We start from the raw sequence: 20,090 nt of genomic DNA, 5'->3' as shown, positions 1-20,090 counted from the left end.
CCGATGACGATGACGATCCCGATCCCGCTCCTGCTCCACCCGGCGGCGGAAGTGGAACGACGCGGAGGGCGCTAACTCATTCCGATATCACACCGCCGAAGTGGCGCTTTTGTTGCCAGGCCTTTCCCACCCGCCCGCCCCGCGCCCCCTCGCACCACTCCGCACTGCCGGCAGCGCAGCCACCACCATCCCTCTCCTTCCCTAACTCCCACCCTCTCCTTCCGGGCCTCCACGGCGCCTCCTTCCCCGGCTTCCGGGCCGGCTCCGCCTCCTCCTTCCCCTGCCGGGACATATTTTGCCGGGCGGGGGCGCTGGCGGGCCCGGCAGTAGTAGCCGTCGCTGCCGCCATCGTTGCAGGACGGTTTCAGTCTTCTCAGCTCCCCAACATGGCAGCAGCGGCGGGAGGCAGCCGCGCACCTCGCAGGCCGGCGCTGCTGACCCCTCGCGGCAACGGGGACCGCACCGTGTTCCTCTTCGACCGGCGCCGGGAGCAGGCGGACCCGGACGAGAAAGTGCTCAGCTACGGCAAGGACAACTACCGCGCTTTCCGCAGCGCCGTCTGCCAGGTACGCGGCAGGGCGGGCGCGTCGGTGGCGTTGTTTCACGAGTGAGCGTCCGTCCCTGAGGCGCTGGGGCTGGGGGGCGGCCGGGGCGGGGCGGGGGTGTCACAGCCTACTCGGGGGCCGCCGCGCCCGCCGCCTGCCCGCCAGCTTTGTTGCCGGGATAGGTGGGCGGCCATGGCGGAGAGCCCGCGGCCGCCCCGTCGCCGTCGCCTTTCTCCCGCAGCCCGAGAGGCCGGTGCGGGGCGGCGGCGGGAGCAGCCCCTGGCGGCGGGCGGGAAGGCAGCGGGCGGCCCCCCAGCGCCCCCGCGCGGGGAGCGGCGGCGGCGGCGGGCGCGGTGCCGCGCTCCGGAGGGCGTTTGTAGCTGACGCGGTGCTTGGTGCTCGGTCACAGCGCCGGCTCGGGGGTCTCGCAGGTCGCTTCCAACCGAGATGGTTCTGTGGCTCTGTTTCTGTTGTCCAAAGTGTCGGCGATGAGCGCCGTTTCCCGTCTGCAGCCGTGGCTGCCATTTAAATACCGTGTCTGGCGGCGCCTTTGCTCTGTCGCGTGTCCTTTCGGTTCTTTTTCTCTGTCGTAACGCGAAACGAAACTTACTCCGTCTTCACAGCTCGGGAAGGTGGAGATTGTTTTCCGCGTACGGGCTGTTCCCAGTAGTTTGCTGGCGCTGCCAGTAGGCATCGCCCGTTTCTGTCATGGTTTCGTTTTCTGAGCGAGTCGTGAATGCCATAAACCTCTTAGCTGCCTGCATGTTTCACCATGTGAAATGCGCAGGAAAATCAGCTCTGAATTTCTGTACTAATTTAGTCTGATAAAAAATTTAATTTTAGTTTCTTTATCCAGTATAATTTGCACTTCGTTTTCTAGCATGTAAATTCTATTTTTTTACATATAGATTGGATTATAATAAATATCCGGTTTACATTTTAATAAATATAATTATTTCTAAATTTTATAAAAATGTATCGATTATTTATGAACAGTATAAATACTACCAAGTATCACTTTTATATGTAATATAACTATATCATGATTAAATATATAATTAATATAATTATATGTGATGATAATTATATAGAAGATACAGGCAAAATATTTATTGAGGAAAAAATAACTAAATAAGTAGTGTATAAATTGTTCTATGTCTAGACAGTGTTTCTTGTAATGGCTTCCTACTGTGATGGAAGCTTTGAGTTTCCAGTGTCAGCAGAGACAGCTGTCATTTGTGATTGCAGAGTTCTGTGTCCAAAATGGCATCGCCATGGCAGAGGCATCTTCGCTAGAAGTGTCCACAAAAGGAGTGGAGATGGCACTTTGTGATATGATATGGTTTAGAGAGTATGAAGTCTTGGAAGACTGGGAAGTCTTTTCCAGCCTTTTTGATTCTGTACTCATAAATAAAGGGGCTGTGGAGTGTTTTGCTTTGTCTGATCCGTGCCCGATAAAGACATGAATGCACTACAGTGTAACATTCTGAAAAGCTAGACTGTGGGGTGGGTTCATGACCTTCCAAGGGTTTGTATCTCCTGTGAGTAATTCATGAGTGTTACATAATTTTCTTCTAGAATTGTCTTAATAGATACAACTACACCTAGCAGATGGGCTCAAGAATACTAAGTATTTTCAGTAGTTGAGGCAAATATGTACCTGATGATCGCACCCCTCTTTTAATTTTGTATTTTATTGACGAGCTGAGTTTAACGCTAATTTACAATTTGTTCTAGAACGGAGTCTGTCTTTTCTGGGCTTTTTTACATATACTGCACACTCCAGTGACTTAATGTTTCCATACGTCCACATGGTGTTCAGTTCACAGAGCTTTTGGCATATTTGCAGTTTTATTAAGAACTAAGCCATCATCACCAGCTGTGACACATCTTGGGTACAAACAGCTTTGGGGATTTTTTTACCAGAGAAACGTTTTGATGTTTTGAAGTTGGTACCTTAATGCTGTTAGGCAGACTTCTTGCATGGGCAGCCAAGCGTGTGAGAAGCCTGATGCTGCAAAGCAGACCTTGCTGAGTTTGAATGTGCTGCCTGTGAAAGTAAAATTTTCAAGTATAGTTTTTTTACTCTGTTTAATATTATAAGCCTTGTCACCAGTCCTGGTGGCTGTTTTGCGTATTAAGGGTAACAGTCTGTGCTCTTACAAACTTATGCAGCAAGAACCTCAGCTGATTATTCTCTTAGAGAAAGACCTTCTCCAATAATGTGTTTACTGTTATGAATATGAACGAGGCCAAACTTTCTCTGGAGAAAGAGGTTCTCATTTATTAAAACAGCTGCAAGGAACAGAGTACCCAGGATAAGCCCAGGCACCCACACAGCGAGCCAAAACCAGAACAGTGCGCTAACCCCAAGTGCACTGGGTTCCCCCACAAAACAAGTCTCCAAAAAAAGAACCCCGACCCAACTGAACAACCCCCATTTATAGCCCCCTTTGAGTCCAGGATTGGTCCATTTTGGATCCGCATGGTGATTGGTCCATTTCCAGGCTTCTCATTGGTCTTTAACGCCGTTCATTCTGGACCAATCGTTTCTGCAGGGCTTCAAATGATTGGTCAGATCTTCCATCCAATCCGTCTTCAACCTCGCCTTACCCCGCCAGACCGCCCTTCCACCAAACCCTGGAGCCTTGTCCTAGAACATTCTAATCAGCCCTCCCCTTAACATAATGCAATTAATATAACATAATTAATACAATATAATTGAACTATACCCTAATTTAACGTAACTTAACTTTTACCTATAACATTTGCCATCGGTGAGTGTGGTCAGAGATGCCTCTGTCACTGCTACTTTCAGTGTAATGACTCTTTGCACTTTGGAACTGTCATCATCTGATATGTGGGGCATCTGACTCTAAAAAAAGGCTGAGACAGATGGATTGGCATGATCTCTAAATGTTGGTACAGTGAAAACTGGACAGGCAGAGGGTTGGGATGTTTGCTACCTCATGCCTCCCACACCAACAATATACAAGTTCTAGGACTTCTGGAAGAACATTTTAGCTTCTCAGTGCCCCAGGAGCTTTGTAAATTGTGTTTCTCTGAGTGTTGCATTCCAAAGTTCTCCATTTCTGGCATCTTGAAAGTTGCAACTAATTACTTTTAGGAGAAAGTGATGAATGGGTTCACTGGCTTGGGACAGACTTTCCTAGGTTCGTGGTGCTGAAAACTGCAGGGAAGTAATGAAAGCTCAGGAAGAATGATTCTTTTGTTAAGCGGATTTTGAGTTAGTTCATACTAAGTTGAAGTGGAATGTTGTAGTCACTTTTAGACAATTAAAGCTGTTAGGCACTGTCAGACTGCTTGATTGGGCAGATATCAAGTATGCAGCAATGTTGGTTCCGCGGGTCTCCTGTCTGGTGGCTCAGCCTCAGTACAGGCTCAGCTTTCAATAGACTTTGGGAATTTGTCATGCAACTGAATGATGTGAGTGTAGCAGCAAAGGCACTCCCATGTGGTCATGGATGACAAGGATGCCAGAAATATTAAGGTCTTGGAACTGTGTATGTTGTGAACATCTTCCTGTGGCACAAGAGGATTCTTCTGGGTAGATCTGGATGTATAGGAGTCAAATCCTACCAAAAATTATGAAATTAAACCTGATTGTGGTATGCAATGATCCTGAGTTGAAAATACTTAAGTACCTGAAGGCATGGTCTTAGGCTGCTACTTCTGAGACTTAGGGATTTTTTTTCATAATGCAGAGAGAAGATATTTTCGTGTTTGTGGAGCAAAATTGATTCAGCCACTTCAGAGGCTGATTTAGGAGCTTATGCGTGTTGTGTCTGTTGTCATATAAAATATTCCTCTGTTATTACTAAAATATTCTTAATTAAATTTTGAAATTTTGGGAGGAGGCTTTAAGCAAATTTTTTGTTTTTTACTATCCCCTAAGTAGTTAATGCATGTCTCTGTAGTTGGAAGTGGCTTTATATACTGATAAATTAGCCTTTCAGTGTTGCAGAAGGGAAAATTTAGGCAAAAAAAATCTTTTAAGAGGGTGGCGCTTATATATATGGTCTTTGTTCTTCATCCTTGCAGTGATCAATCCTAAAGCAGAAAGCTCTTAATTAAGAATAATATTAGCTTGAGTATTTGGTTTGTGCCCATGTGGAGCAGTCATATAATTTCAGTCTACAGAATCATGAAGTTTTAAGGTGAATAAGGGGGTTCAGTGCTGTGTGTTGCTTCTTCTTGGCAGTACAGTTTCTTGTGCTCCTTATTGTTGTCTTCTGTTAGGTCTGTACCCTACTGCTTGTCCTGATCTTTAGAGTATAATTCAAAAATACTTAGTAGCAGTAAGCAAAATGTAGCTAAACTGTTGGCAGCTAATCTGAGATTCCTTGCTCACCTTATCCAGGTGCACAGTGGAACTGGAACACTTCAGTTTGTTGCTGAGATGGCAGAAATCCTTCAGTCACTTAGAGAGGTCCTGCTCCTTTGATAGCAGAAAGGTGTCTGTGCTGAAAACTGCACAGAAGTTTAGCCACGTATGGAGGGATTTTTAAGAGGGTTTGAGGTGAACTACCAGTCTGAAGACAGTTAATGGTACTGAGATTAGGGTAACTATTTGTATAGGATCCAAAGTCATTGGTGAATGCTTCCTTAGTTCTTCTGAAGCTTCTCCTCATTGTTGTGATCTCCTTGTGTAAAAGAAAGAAAGCATAGATCTGTAATCTATGTAAAAAGTAAATATCTGTAATTAAATACTCAACAAATATCACAATAAAACAATGTTTTTTGCTTTTAGTCTTTTGTCGAGCTTCCCGTTGTATCCTAACCTGCTTACTATTTAAATAGATGTTTAAATAGATTTTGCCAATCCACCCAAATAAATTCCAATGTCTCAGTGAGCCAAGAAGCAGAAAAGGATATTCATTAAGATGGTGCATGGAAAATAAGCATAAGTGTAATATCAAATCAAGACAAGAAATAAGTGAAAATTTTGGTGAATATTTGCTTACAATGCGCAATAAATAAAGTATAATCAAATTATTTGCAATCAAACAATAAATATTAGGAACTTCTGCAAGTTTGTACCACCAAAGCATCATTCTGATAAATGTTTAATAGAGATATGTCCATTAATGATAAAATCAGTCCATCTTGCAATAATTGTATTTTTGTATTTTAAGCCCTATGTTTGTTTAGCAATTTTAGCAATTCTGTGTAACCAGAAACTAAGAATATATGTATTTTAAACATGCTAGGCATACACAAAGCAAGTTTCTCTTTGATTTTTAAAGACACTGCTAGAAATACTGTAAGATGCAGCAATGCTGTAATTTTTTTTCCAACACTGTCACACTGTATTTCAGGCATCACTGAAATTGTTACTGATGTTTTGGTGGGAAGAAGGATGCAGTTTGCCTACCTTTGTGCGTTTGGGTACAGCCTTATGTGCATCAGTTGATTTGGAAAGCTGAGTGGCTTGTAGGTTCCTGGTCAAATTCAAGTGTTGGCAACACAGTCAGATGAAGAGTACCTGCAGTCTTTAGGATTAGTTATCCAGGTGCAGTTGTTAGATGTGACGAAATATTTTTTGGTTTTGAAGAGTGGTTTGTGAATTCTTGTTCCTTTAACAAGTGGTGCCATACAAACTATTTTGGTAGGAGAAGCTGGCATGAAGTTAATGTTCACGTTTTGGCTGATAGCTGCACTGAGTATTTGTGATTGTGATTTTAGATATGGTAGTGTGTGAAGATCTTGTGGAAGTTACTGTCTAGACTCAGACTAAGTCTAGTAACATGCTCTTTGTAGAAATTCTGGGGTCCCAAGCTTCTTTCTGCTTGCTAAAAGTTGCAAATCTTGAAAAGATGTCTGAGTGATGCATCATTCTGGACAAATACACTTGTGACTTCTGTAGAGATGTTGTGTCATACCATTTGCCTCTTTTCTTTTTTTCTCTTTTTCCATCAAAATTGTGATAAAACTTTAAGGCATCTCAAAAACCTATTCTATTACTGGATCTTGTGATACATAGCAATGTTCTAGGTGTTTCTGTTAAACTCTTAGTTCTTAACTTCTTAACATCTTTTATTGATTACTTTTCGTAAATATTTAGAGGTGTATCAACTGAACTTCTGAAAGTAGTGAAGCTTTTAAGTATGACAGAGGACAAGGACCTTGAAGTTCTGCAAATGTTATCCTCTGTAATTTGTTCTTTAGATGGAGATGGTGCTGTCAATAAAGGATGGTTGGAAAATATTTTTAGAGCGTTAGTGTTCATTGCAGGTTTTTGTCTGCAGACAGTCTCTAAAAACCATTTGACCAGAATACACAGGCTCCTGTGTATTTCTCTAATATATAATTTTTTGATTTTAGCTCTAAGAAATGCTTAGAAATAATTTCTATCTTTATTTTTAATTTTAGTGCTTTTCTAGAGACTTTTGGATTCCTCTTTGTTGGTGTCCAACTATATTATATATAAGTTTGTGTTGTGCCGTTAGGGAAGCTTATTGAGATTATGATTAGAGATGACTGTTATCATCCTGCCCTGCTACCATGAGTGCTTAGTCCCAAGTCCTCACTAAGACATCCTCAGCAAGTTGTCATTGTGTTGAGAACTGTCCTGACAGTGGATTGGAAAAGTTTATTTGATTAGCATTTTTATGAGGCATGTACAGTTCTCTTTTACTTCTGACAAGGTCTCCACTTAATCTTTTTATATTTTAGTTTTCATATCTGCTACTTTTATTAATTACCTTAATATTACATAGTTGTATGAATAGTTGAGAGAGATGATACAAAAGATAGTTCTTGGCTTGAAAATCTGGGATTTGAGAATGAAAAAGTTTCCCGTAAATGAGTACTGTCATTTCATTGATTTGTTGATGTAAGAGATTTCTCTCAATTTGGACTGATAAATCTTCATTAAGTGAGCTAATTAACTGATAAATTCATGTCTTTCAGATGATAATTTGGTAAATAGCATGGGATATTCAGTTAATCAGTGCAAAATTAGAGAAGGCTACAGCCTTCTCAGTGTTTGGGTGTGGCTCTTAGCTTCATTTTTTCCTGGACAAGTTTTTGTAAAGCAGCTGCTGGATCAATTTGAAATACTTTAAAAGCTATATTGCCTTTTGCCATGTTGGGTAGCTAAGTGTATAACTATGAAGGAGAGCATTGAAAATGACGTTATCAAATTTCTTTATGTTTAACTAATACAGTTCAGGTTCCACTTTAGAGGTTTTTATTGGCAGTACAGTTCTAATAGTCAGAAAAAATACTTCTTGGATGTGGAAGGTGACTCCATGGATGTTATGTCTCTGTTATCCTTTGGCTGCATCACTAAGGCCTGCAGCCATTTATTCGCATTATTCTCATGTGCTGTCTGCTTGGATTGGTTATGATCAGAGGATGCAGAATTTTAAGGGTACAGAAGTTGCATATTGTAGGGAACAACTGTTTGTGTTGGAAAGGTTTGGATTCCAAGAGGTTAAACATCTTTTCTGAAGATACTGTAGTCTTGGCTTCACTGTTCTACCTTTGTCATGTTGGAGAGTGTTCTGTTCCTTCCGTTTTAAAAGTCACCACCAGGAGGACCGGAGGAAGCAGGGCAATGACTCTGTCCTTACAGCATGTTATTTCTCCTTCACTTACCGCCTCAGGCCTCTTCATGTGACTGCTTGCTGTGGTGGTGCACACACTAAGTTAAATATTTACTCTTTGAGCACCTTTTCCAAGGCAGTTAGCAAATCCAGAGGCAAAACCTATGTTGACTTCATGTTGAGTGTTTTAATTGGCTCAGTAGGCAGGTAAGACTTGCTGTGTGTGTAGATCAAGTAGCAGTAAAACTTCTGAGCTTTTGTGCTCATATGTGAAAGAGAAAAGAAACAGAAGTGTAAGCTGCTGAGGAGTTATCTATGGTTTGAGGTTTGTTTTGAGGTTTGTTGGGGGTTTTTTGATTTATGAAGAAAACCTGTGACTGAAGCTGGTACACAAACTGAACCGTGCTTCTGGGTTCAGACGTAAGGGTTAAAGATACCACAGTTCGTTCATGCTTTCATGTGTCATACCTGTAAAGTGCACTGCTGAAAGCTTCTTGGGCATGTGACATTGTCTCAAACTCCTTTAGCATTATATAAATCTCATGTCATAAACATCTACCAGCAGATTGAGAACTATTAACTTTATTTATCATTAAACATAGGTGGTGCTCCAGACTGATCCTCCAGTTAAAAGGAGGGCATTTTTCTTGTTTGTACAGGCAGCTTTTTTTGCATCTGTATCATTCCATGGGTTTAAGAATTGATATCCTGCTGATTGCAAAACAGGCTAAACTCAGGGGTTTTTGTTTTTCTTAATTTAACTTATTGCCTGTTAATACAAACTTCTGATGATTGATTGTGGGGGAAATTAATCACTTAGAGAAGTGATGGATTTCCTTCCCGTTTTCCAAACTCATCTTCTGTCATACACCATTCTTTTCCCATTCCTAGTTTAATTTATCCTTGTTTTCCCAATGCACATCTCATGGTCAATCCCAATTCCTTTAGGCAACAGGTGGTGTGAGACATCAGGGCATGTGCAGGACTTTATTCTGCTGCTCGTGCTGTTGGTTTTCCTATGATGAATTGCCATAGGTCTCAGCTCCATGGGAGTAGGAGGACATAGAGAGGAGATTCTGTGCCCTGATGTGGGTCCTCCATGGGCCTCAGCACCTTTGGGACCCTCCCTGCTCTGGTATGGAGAACATCCTTTCAGCGGGTCTGTCCTGGGCAATGTCTCCTGATGCATCTCCTCTGTTGCTTCTCTTTTGTCTCTTCTATGTCTTCCCTCACAAGTTGGAGCAGAAGCACCATGCGCCCTTCTGGTGGAAATTTGGGGGAGGAGTGGGTAATTTGCATGGATTTGAGAGCTATCTGCAACTGGCTATGGCTGTCTCAGGGCAATTGATTGTCTCTTCTCACACTGGTCACCCCTACAGCTCTCCGACATCAAAGCCCGGCAGCGTACGCTCAGCACACTTCCAAGTGTGGTTTAGCAACTCATTTGGTTTTCAGTCAACAGCTATGGTTGTTTTCCCAGAATATTAAAATTTTGGGTTGTTGACATAATTTATACTTTTTAGGCTTTTGCTGTAATTTTTCTCTTCTCTATGTATGTAACAGTTCATCTTTGTACTATTTTAACTCTTGCATTTACATGTAGTGATAATATGTAACCAACAGTTTAGAGTTCCTTGCCTTTTCACGTCTGCCTTTTCTAGCTTGTGGATTTATTTGAAGTTCGTATCTGTTTTTTCCCCAACGTCTCTTCTTTTGTATACAAAAAGATAAAAGCTTTCACTTAGTTGTTTGAACGCATTGACTTCCAAACATTCTTTCACTGTGAATGTGCAGAGGCATTTCTGAGCATAGTGATTGTACTCTTGAAGATTTTGGTGACAGCGAAAGCTTCATCATGGTTGTGTGTCTGGATTATCATAGAATAACTCACAGATTTATCACATGAATGTGTTTCTGGGTTGTCTCATAAATCTTATCAAATTGAGTTGTGTACATCTTCAGTACTTACTTGGAAAAGGGCACCATGCTGGGCTGAAAAAGACATAGCAGTGAAACCTGAACTTCTTACCAACAGAAGATACCATGTTATCTCTTACATGGACAAATCTTACTGAGAAATTAAACATTTGACCAAACACTGTCTGTTAGAACTGAATGAAAATTGCCAACTGTACAAGTAAATTGCCCAGTAGGTTCACTTTAATTCAGGAATCACCAGCAGCTTCTCGTTCTGGAAATCAGGTCCACATACTGGCACAGCTGTGCAGCTGCTTCACTGCTACCTGGCATAGTGGGAAGAGACAGGGACTAGGATAACCAAGAATGTAGGAGAGGGGGAGGGAGGAAGTAAAACAAGTAAGTCTAATATAGAAGTGAAGCATTCAAACTGAGTAATCCCCAAAGTTTACAAAGGATATGGCCTGTCAAACTGTGGCATGGACAAGAAAAACAGTAATCTGCAGTCCAGATTGCCAAACTTGGTGTGTGTACCTACCTAGTAGTTTGTGAAGTGGAAAGGACCTGCTGCCAGTGGACGCTGAAATGCTGGGTTCACCCAGGAAATTAAAGCATAGCCTGCCAGGCTGTTTGGGTTGGTTTGACTGAGGCTCTCCTGTGGAATGGGGGGGAGGACCAGAAGGGTGAGGCTGCCCCTGCTTCCATAGCAGGCTGCTGCCTTGTACCTGCACTAGCTGATCCTAACTTCTTGCTGCCTTAAAGTAAATACTGCACTCTTCATAAGGGTGTGAGAGCAGAAGAGCCTTTGGGAGAGTGACAAAACAAGGAAGCTGTAGTTATAGCTGGAGGGAAAGATGCTTGCCTGTGCTTTCAAATGTAAAACTCAGCAGTTACTCTGTATTAACCACTGACCTCAAATGACACTGTAGAATGTTAGCTTTCTGAAATCCATATATTTTAATGCTTAGTTTTCTTGCTCTGAGCAGTTTTATAGTTTTTTCTGTACAGATTTGCTGTGTGGAAATTTGTGTAATGTGAGAGGTAAAATTGAAGTGATCTGAATTCGGAAGAGTTAAAAAGTATTACTCCGGGTTCTTAAGTCTGAATATCAGTCTCTGTCATCTGCATTAATTTCACTTGCACCAAGCACTGTGAGAAGTTCAACATTTTTTTCTAATTTTGCTGATGGATAATAACTAACTTTAATGTGGTCACAGAGAGAAAGTAACTGAAATATGGAAAGTAGGCTCTTAATGAAACCATAAGTAGGGTTTAAAAATATTTTCATGAGTCTGAGTAATAGGGATGGAAAGAGAGATGTGGGAAGTGATGAGGGCAAGCTGCTGCAGAGAATGCTGGAGCTTCCTTCAGGGCAGAATCTGGCTGGAAGTGCATCAAGTACCTGTCTGAATTGTCACTGCAAGACTGACTGGGTTGATGGAGTTTGATGAGACCAGGGTTGATTTTACTTGAGTTTCAAAGACTGGAAAGGCAGGAGAAGGTACAGATATTTATTTTATTATTTTGGGAAAGAGATTAGTGTTGGACATCAGGGTGCAAAAATGAAAGTAAAAGCATGCATTTAAATGCATGTAGAAAGCAGGATAAAAAGTCTAAAGCTACAGTAAACACATTCCAAAAAAGACATCAAAGTGGCAAAGATTGTTTATGTTCAGAAAAATAAACTTGACTTTTAACAGTAAAGAATTTTTTCTGAAAGAAATATATTTTTTTTAGATGTATGATATAATTGAAGAACAAAGACTTCAATATCCAACGTTAAGAAATATTAGGTTGGTTTGGTGTCTCAGGAGTGCAGTCAAATATGGGACACCCTCTAGATCATAACTATTGTTGTAATTTCACAGTCTTGTTCCTCTGCCCTCAAGTGGGTTATCTATAAGACAGTTCTTCCTCCTTAAAATTCCTGTTGCTCACTAGAGCATATTTTTATTTTATGCAGTTAAAAGACCATACCCTAGTATGAACAGATTTGGTTAAACTGAGAAAACAAACGATCCTAAATTCCACTGTGTTCTAAGAGGTTATGTGATTACTCATCAGTAGCTTGTGACAAAGTAAATAGACTTTGCCTTTTTTTGTTTTAATGTATCTGAATAGTTTTTGGACTACTTAGTTATCATAACTAAATGACCTTCAATTTTTATAGGCATTTGGCATACCTTCTGATGAAACCTTTGTTATCACCACAACAAATAGGAAGGAAATCACAGAAGGTAACTTCAGTAAGTATCTTAGACGACAAAATAATTACAGTTATTTCTTATATTGATCAAAAAGGTCACATGATAACTGTTTGTGCTCTATGATGTACAGTAATTAACTGAAAGTACAAATCTTGTAATCATTTGCCAAAAATTGCTTCAAAATCAGTTTCACAAACATGTTTTTGATGAGTTTGTATGATAACAGTTATACTAAGTATCTTCTGTCACAAAGTCTGTAAATGATAGGAAAAAATTATATATATATATAGCTGTCACTTGAGAAAACTTGCATTCTAAAGCTTGGAAATGTGAAAAGATATTAATTTAAATGTTGTTGTTAAATGCTTAGGACAATACACAGATTACCTGTGGCAATGCTCGTACTTGTTTTGAGAGCAGAGGTTGCCTGATGCAGTGCTCTTCAATGTACTTTACATTGCATCTTCCCTGCAGGCGAGCTTGTTGACGATGGAGTTACTTTATATCTGCTGCAGTCAGTTGATCAAATGTTGCTTTTGGCAACCAAGGAGCGAATTGACTTTCTGCCCCACTACGACACACTTGTCAAAAGTGGCATGTATGAGTACTATGCCAGCGAGGGCCAAAATCCTTTGCGTAAGTACCTGCAAAAATAATCTTGTGTAAATGATGTTTGTATGAATATAATGTGGTTATGAGCAATTCAACTTAAAATTATAGCTGCTAAAAAAATAGTCTTAACTGTAAAAGAAAAGTTTACTGTGTTCTTCCTAAAAAATTTTCTTTTTAAAATTACTAAAAGTAGCTACCTAAGAATCCAGATTTATAGAGATACCTTCTCAAATACAGGTTCAAGAAGTTTGAGTATTTTAGATGTAAAATAACTTTAGCCTGAATAATCTTGTGCATGTCATTCAGACATAATTTGTGTTACCAAGTTTTTGTCTCCTGTACTAAACTGTAGACTTTGTGTTTGAATTTAATGAACAGTTTTTGTGTGAGCTACTATAGAATATTTTGTGCCCTCCCATCTACAGGTGCTACAGGGCTTAACTGACCAACAAGAGCAAGTATTTCTTTAAAAAGATGCTGCTTTAATCAGTTTTTTTTCGAAGTAGTGCATGAAATATGTAACCACCATTTTGTATTGTTTTACTGAACAGATTACTTTCTGTTCATGGCTTCTTTGAAAATTCTGTCTGTGGCTGTGATTGCCTTCTAAGTACTATGTAGTTCACAGGTACAGCAGGTTCAAAATTGCACAGAAAAAAATTCAAAAAAATATCAAGAATCAAGCATTATACCATTCCTGTTGTTTTAAAACAATATAAAAAATGTTTATAAATAGCAGCTGTTATTTTTAAGGACCAGTCTTTCCCCTTTCCTCTCTGTGCACATAATTTGTTCTGTGCCCCAGCAAAGGCACTATTTTGGTTCGGGTTTGGTGGTAGTGTTGAGTCAGTGGTACATCCATCCCTGTGCACAGGAATTGCTGTGTAAGGCCACTGAGAACAAGCATTCTGTGGAGATCTGTGATGTGCACTTTATTCCTGCTAGCAGCCAGTAGTGGACCTGTGGCTTTGCAACACACAGAAACTGACTAGAAAGGCCAAGCTGGGTCTGGTCTGTAGCAACCATACCCTGGTGGAATTTGATTAAATAGGCAAGTGTAAAGTATTGTAAGGACTCTAAACCTTAGGAAAAGACCTTTCAGTTGTTAAAGGATGTTAAAGGGTGTGGTTCATGGGACACCGGGGAACACCCTTGGTGATAAAGGAGTAGAAGAGTGCTTGCAATTGCTTAAATGACTTTTCAGAGCACAAGAACTATTGATTTCTATGTGGAAGAAATCGGGTGTAGAAGGCAAGAGAATAGCATGGCAGAGTAAAGACCTCCTGGTCAAACTGAAACACAAGAGAGAATTGCACAGCTGGTGGAAGCAAGCTATAGAATAATAGCAAGCTAGAGAATAATGTAGCAATAATAGCTAGCAAGTAAGCTAGAGGATAATACAGGGATATTGCCTGGCAATATAGAGATGAGATCAGGAACAGCCGGAGCAAATTTGGCAAGGGATGGGAAGAGGGATGATAAGGGTTTTACAGATACATTAGAAAAGGATGACAAAAAAAGTTGCATCCTAAATAAATGAAATGTGAGGTGAGGAGGTCCAGGGGCAGCTGACATGGGGAAGACAGAAGTACTAAACCAATGCCTAACCACTTCTGAATGCTGGTGAAGGACCATTGTTCTTTGCTATGGAATAGTAAATATGGATCACATAACTGATGCTCAACTACTCTGCAATGCAGAAAGTTGCAAAAAAGTGCAGAACTGTTTTTGTACTTTGATAACCCCTTGAGGGAAAATGCCATGTGCTTCAGTGTTGCTGTGTTACAATGATACTCAAGAGTTTTCTTTTACATGTCTGAAGTGTGTGGCCAGTGTAAATTGCACTGTAGCATTCTGAAGAACTCTGCAAATTGTAGGAAATAAGGTTTCCTTTTTAAAGAGACTGACTGGAAATGTCTGTTCACTAAAGCTAGTCATGTATTTTTTTCAGATTAAATGCAATTTTCCAGTAAACTTAGGTAGTTTTACTTTAATTAGGTAAGTGCTCCAAACATTAATGGTTAGAAACAACAAATTTGTGCAAACAGTTTGCCTGACTGTTTCTGCAGTGTATTGCAACATGGATCTGACAGAAATTTGGTTGTATTTACCATTCACTGAAATCCTTCAACCATTTCTACAATTTTCTTTGTTTTCTATAAAAAAATAACACTGTAGTTTTAAATGTTTCACAAAATTTCAATTTAGTTTTCTTGAGTTAATTCATTCTTCCTTCAATATTTTAACAAGTCAAAGTCTATTTTTAGGTACTTTTGACTCACATATGAATCATAAAAATTAATTTCTAATCATGAAAGGGACAAATCTGTCTTTTGTTAAGGAGATGGTTAGTTTATCATTGTTCTTTCTAATAATTGTGATATTGCCATTAAGAGATATGAGAGGCTTAGTGATAAAACAAATTATAAAGTACATGTAAAAAAGCTGTTTCATTTTTTTAAACAAGATGTTATGTGATTTTGATTGTTCTGACTGGGCTTAGGTCTTGTCTGTGTTTAGGTAATGTGTTTTCCTAATTGTTGAAAGAAACTACTATAAGTGGGTGTCTGTTTCCTGAGCACTAATAGGGTTTTTTTGTCAATTTTTTTAGCATTTGCCCTTGCTGAATTGATTGACAATTCTCTATCAGCTACCTGTCAAAATACTGGCATTCGGAGTATACAGATAAAATTGGTAAGATAAAAATACTTCAGTGTTTTCAGACATAGTTTGCATTATCCTTTTTTTCCCCCCCCTGTTGCTCCTTGTTGATTTGTGCTGTTTGTTTTTACCCCAACAGCTCTTTGATGATTCCCAAGGAAAACCAGCTGTTGCTGTAATTGATAATGGAAGTGGAATGACTTCTAAACAGCTTAACAACTGGGCTGTGTATAGATTGTCAAAGTTTACAAGACAAGGTGACTTTGAAAGGTTAGCAAGTTCTATATATTTCTACAACAATTAGCAAGCTCTGCAAAGGTCTGTAAAATATGTTCTTAAGGCATAGCTGTATACCAGCACTCAGCTAAACCCTGTCATTTTATGATTACATAAATAGACCCATACCTTTTCTGAGTAGGCAATAGAGAAGCTTTATGACCCAAAACTGGTCTTCTATTATTGTGACACACTGAATACTTTTTTGTTCTTGGGACCTTTTCTAAACTGTCTTTTGCTTGCCTGCATACAGTTTGGGGCATGCTCTGTCCTGCAGGGGATTTTTGTTCCATGTTCATCTCTTACCTGAAAACCTTTCAGTAGTGCATTAAATGATACATTCAATATCTGTTAAGCTACTGCAATAACAGATGGTTTTAGTTCAAATTTTCTTTTTTTAATTTAAATTTTAATTCTGTATAATGCATTATAAATTATATCTGGAGATGTCTATTTTTTTATGCAGGCTACACAAAATAAATGTTTTGCATTTAAAAAAGAAAGTGGAGGTTCTATGGTGGGTTTTGCTTTTTATATGAATTAACTTTACAGTTTTGAGTCTGTTCTCAAGAGATGTTCTACCTGCACAGCCAGGCTTAATCCTAGTGTATAAAATTGCACAAAATCAGTTATGTACAGTTTTTGAGCTTTGGTCATATTTTAAATACCTTAAGTCTAGTATCGCAAATGTGAAAATGATAATTACAGTCTCAGTCATAACTAATTTGTCATATGAACAGGTAGTGTAAAAAGTAATACGGCTGTGGGAAGTGATAATATAGCTGGGGGAATTGAAAACATCTCCAAATAGAAAGTCAATGTCTTTTAAGCATCTTTAGATAAGAGCATAAAAAGTGATTCTGGGTCACTTGTAAAGAAATTTACTGCTTTTTGAAATTGCTGTAGGCAAGTTTAGTAACAGAAATATGTAGTATTCCTAAAATGCAGATTTAAACTGTGGATTACCACTTATGGAAACAGAGGTCTAAATTATAGTAGGATGCCATCTACACCTTATTTTCATTTGGGACTGCTGTGTTATAAAAATAAATATTTTCCTAAACTAGATAAGGCTGCTCAAAGTGACTTAGAAGACATGCATGACTTCTATGACATACTGACAGCATATGTTATCTCTCCAAGTCTGCGTTTAATAGTTGGTTAGCATTATTTTCCACTTTGACTTAAAAGTATTTTTATGAAAGGATGCTGTCAGAAAGATGAGGCTTGCTTTTTAAGCCATTTTTATGTAGTAAGATTTGGTTTGTGAGAAGGGGCAGAAATGTTTTATAAGATGACTTGGGAAAATACTTACTCTGTCATTATCCTTTTAAAAAGAGTACATCCAGAATTTCAGGCACATATGTTTTAAGCTTGCAGTTTTAAAAGGTATAAAGCGAAGGATTTTTTAACAAAATACTAGGAGGAAGAATTTGGTAGAAGCTTTAGATCAAAAGTATCTTTGGGTTTTTAATTACTTTTGTCTTGAAAAAATTTATTAAAGACACTCTTATTCTCAGTGATCACTCAGGATATGTACGCCCTCTGCCAGTGCCTCGTAGTTTAAATAGTGATATCTCATATTTTGGAGTTGGAGGCAAGCAAGCAGTGTTCTTCGTGGGACAGTCTGCCAGAGTAAGTCAATGTCTGACTTTAATTTTATTTTAGAACGTTCGCACACAATCAGATTGTTACTTCCTAACTTTTAATCACAGCATTTAAGTATTTTATGATGCTAATTTTAAGTCTTATTTTGATTTTTAAATGCTGTTTCTTTAATAAAATCAGATGATAAGCAAACCTGCAGCATCTCAGGATGTTCATGAACTTGTCCTTTCTAAAGAGGATTTTGAAAAGAAGGAGAAAAACAAAGAAGCAATATATACTGGATTCATTCGAAACAGAAAGGTAAATAGCCTTAAGATTCTCACATTTATAAATGAAAGCCTTTCCCAGGTTAATGTGATTTAACTGTGTAATATTCCTGTAATACTTATCTGGAGATATCTTCACCTTAGTGAATCATTTGCACCCTGTAGTGTAAAAGGAAGTAACCAAGAACTTGAAGACACTAAAGACAATTTATGCCTTTTTTTTATGTGATGCTTTTTCCTCTTTTCAGTTAAGGTTAAATGACAGAAATGCTTTACAGTTTTGCATGTCAGGTTAAGAAAAATACTTTAAAATGCTTTTCTAAGCACAACATTTTTTTTTGTTGCGTATGAAACTAAAATGAATTTTCTCTGAAGCAGTAAGGAATAAATTAGGGAACCAAATTGTACTTGTTTAGAAATACGTATGACTGACCTGTATACTGGACAGAAGTCCAGGCAGACCAACAAAACCGATTGATTTTATAAATATTCATACATGTTGTAAAATAAATAAACTGTTTAGCTGAAAGCTAAACTCAACAGTCCTGATGCTTTTCATGAAGAAAAAGAGCCTAAGTAAAAAAGCTGTAAGATAAGGAGGAAGATTGAAAATAACTGATTTTTGGACATTTTTGGGCAAGGAGGGAGAGGCCAAGATGTAGCTAAGGGTGCAGATGGGAGGAAAAATGGGTGGTGTGTATGACAGGGTAGTCAGACCTTGAGCCCATATCATGTGGGTTATGTCAGTGTTCTTGGTGTTTCGTATGTATGAGAAAGGAACAGTAGGTAAATAAGGTTTTTATCGTGCCAGTTCTGGGTCATTGAGTTGCAACAAAAAATGAATTGCCAGTTTTGGTTTTATTCTCTCTACAATATCAGACTCAAAAAATAGAAACTGAAAATAAAAGCTTACAAAATCTGCTTTATTGTAAAGGGTACAAATGCTTTCCCTCCCTGCTTGATACTAAAGAGCAAGGTTGGATGATACAAAGTAGAAGACAAACTAAGGCACGCATAAGTTGGAAGAAAGTAGCTGAATGAGATGCATAGGTACTACTAAAGAGTTCAAGAAGCTGGTGCAATCAACTGTTTGAAATGTTGTGGTAATAATATAAAATCAAAGTTAAATTGACAGTGTTAAAATGCAAGTAAAATTCTATTTAGAGTTAAAAAGATAACTTGTAACTATCCAACAGGGAGGAGATGATGTGAAAAGTAATAGAGGTGAGGTATGAAGATAATAGAGGTTTCCCTAAAAGATTCCTAAAACCCAGGTTTAGGAATTTTTTTGCAAATCATTGAAATACCTAGGCCAGTTCATTATATTGGTGTGAAATAAAATGTGTGAATGCATCTCGCTAAAGACTTGAAAAATGGTCTGCACTGCACATACATCAGCAAGAGAATACTGTGGCAGAAGTAGAAATTTGTAAATGGATTACTAGTGTGAGAAGAATAATTGAGCCTTTGAGCCATTCAGTTGGTGAAGGAAGTTACTTTTGCAAAGAAATTAAGGTGTAATTAATGTGAAACAAAAAACTTTAGAACAAGGCCATAACACTGAAGAGAAGTGATATTAATGGTATCCCTGCTGGTCATCTTTCCTTGATGGGTAATAGTCACCTCTCTTCACTGCAGTCATTTCTCTGGACCGTTGAATATTGCAAAGAAGTAAATAGTTATTTTCTAGCTGAGATAGATGCTAGGAATGTAGGGGAAGGTGCCATGGTAGTTTGTAATCTGTAGTGGGAAGGCAGCCAGATAATTTGGCAGTGATATTTTGGAGGCTCTTTTGGTCAAGAAATTTGGTAAATTTCTTCCATGATGTACAAAGTGGCACTTGTTCAGCATAAGTGTGCAGCTTCTAGGTTTGTCAGATCACATGGGGATGAGGACCAAGCAGCTCTGGCTTTTCTTTATTATTGCCAATCCCATCACTAGCATAGAATAGACCAGGCTATGCTGTGGGCAGGAAAAAGAGATGTAGTCTTCTTTGACGAAAAGTCTCAAAAATTGTTTAATTATCCTTTTAGCTAAGGAGAGCTCTTTGATTCCCTGGGGAAAGTAAGTCTTGATAGAACACCCTTAACTATTTCACCTAACTGATTGGGTAGGACATGTCTCCTTTCATGCCTTAGTGATGTGGGGTTTGTCTGCTTTCCTGCAAAATAAGGCATGTAGCTGCATTGACTACAACATATCTTCTCAGTTGTAGCAATTGTTTGCATTCACTAGAAATATCTTAATCTTTGTTTTAAAAATAGAGGTTTTTTTCTGGATGTACAAAATGTAAGTGATTACTCACTGGTCCAGTGTGAAGCATGACATCAACCACTGTGTCTTCCTGCACTTTAGAAAACTGTCAAAAGAGCAAAGTGCATCCATTCAGGAAAAGACAGTCAGTAGTTTCTGGAATGAGGAATCTCT

At 39.0% G+C, this 20,090-nt stretch overlaps 1 protein-coding gene across 2 annotated transcripts in view; it reads left to right on the top strand.

The window, feature by feature from the left end:
• Positions 1–180: 180 nt before the first annotated feature.
• The window catches only part of SMCHD1 (structural maintenance of chromosomes flexible hinge domain containing 1), a 69,139-nt gene continuing 49,229 nt past the window's right edge, over positions 181–20,090 (top strand). The window contains exons 1-7 of one of the 2 annotated variants that reach the window (XM_064705933.1): positions 181–566; positions 12,204–12,279; positions 12,715–12,876; positions 15,464–15,546; positions 15,653–15,783; positions 17,310–17,424; positions 17,578–17,697. In XM_064705933.1, coding sequence (XP_064562003.1) covers positions 387–566; positions 12,204–12,279; positions 12,715–12,876; positions 15,464–15,546; positions 15,653–15,783; positions 17,310–17,424; positions 17,578–17,697 — 867 coding nt within the window. In that variant the 5' untranslated portion in view covers positions 181–386. Of the gene's footprint in view, positions 567–12,203; positions 12,280–12,714; positions 12,877–15,463; positions 15,547–15,652; positions 15,784–17,309; positions 17,425–17,577; positions 17,698–20,090 lie in introns of those variants that run through there. The other variant, XM_064705934.1, reaches the window with a different exon arrangement.

The sequence above is a fragment of the Zonotrichia leucophrys genome, chromosome 2, assembly GCF_028769735.1.
Source record: "Zonotrichia leucophrys gambelii isolate GWCS_2022_RI chromosome 2, RI_Zleu_2.0, whole genome shotgun sequence".
NCBI lineage: Eukaryota > Metazoa > Chordata > Aves > Passeriformes > Passerellidae > Zonotrichia > Zonotrichia leucophrys.
Note: the sequence above shows the minus strand (reverse complement) of the source record. Positions and strands in the feature narration are given on the sequence as shown.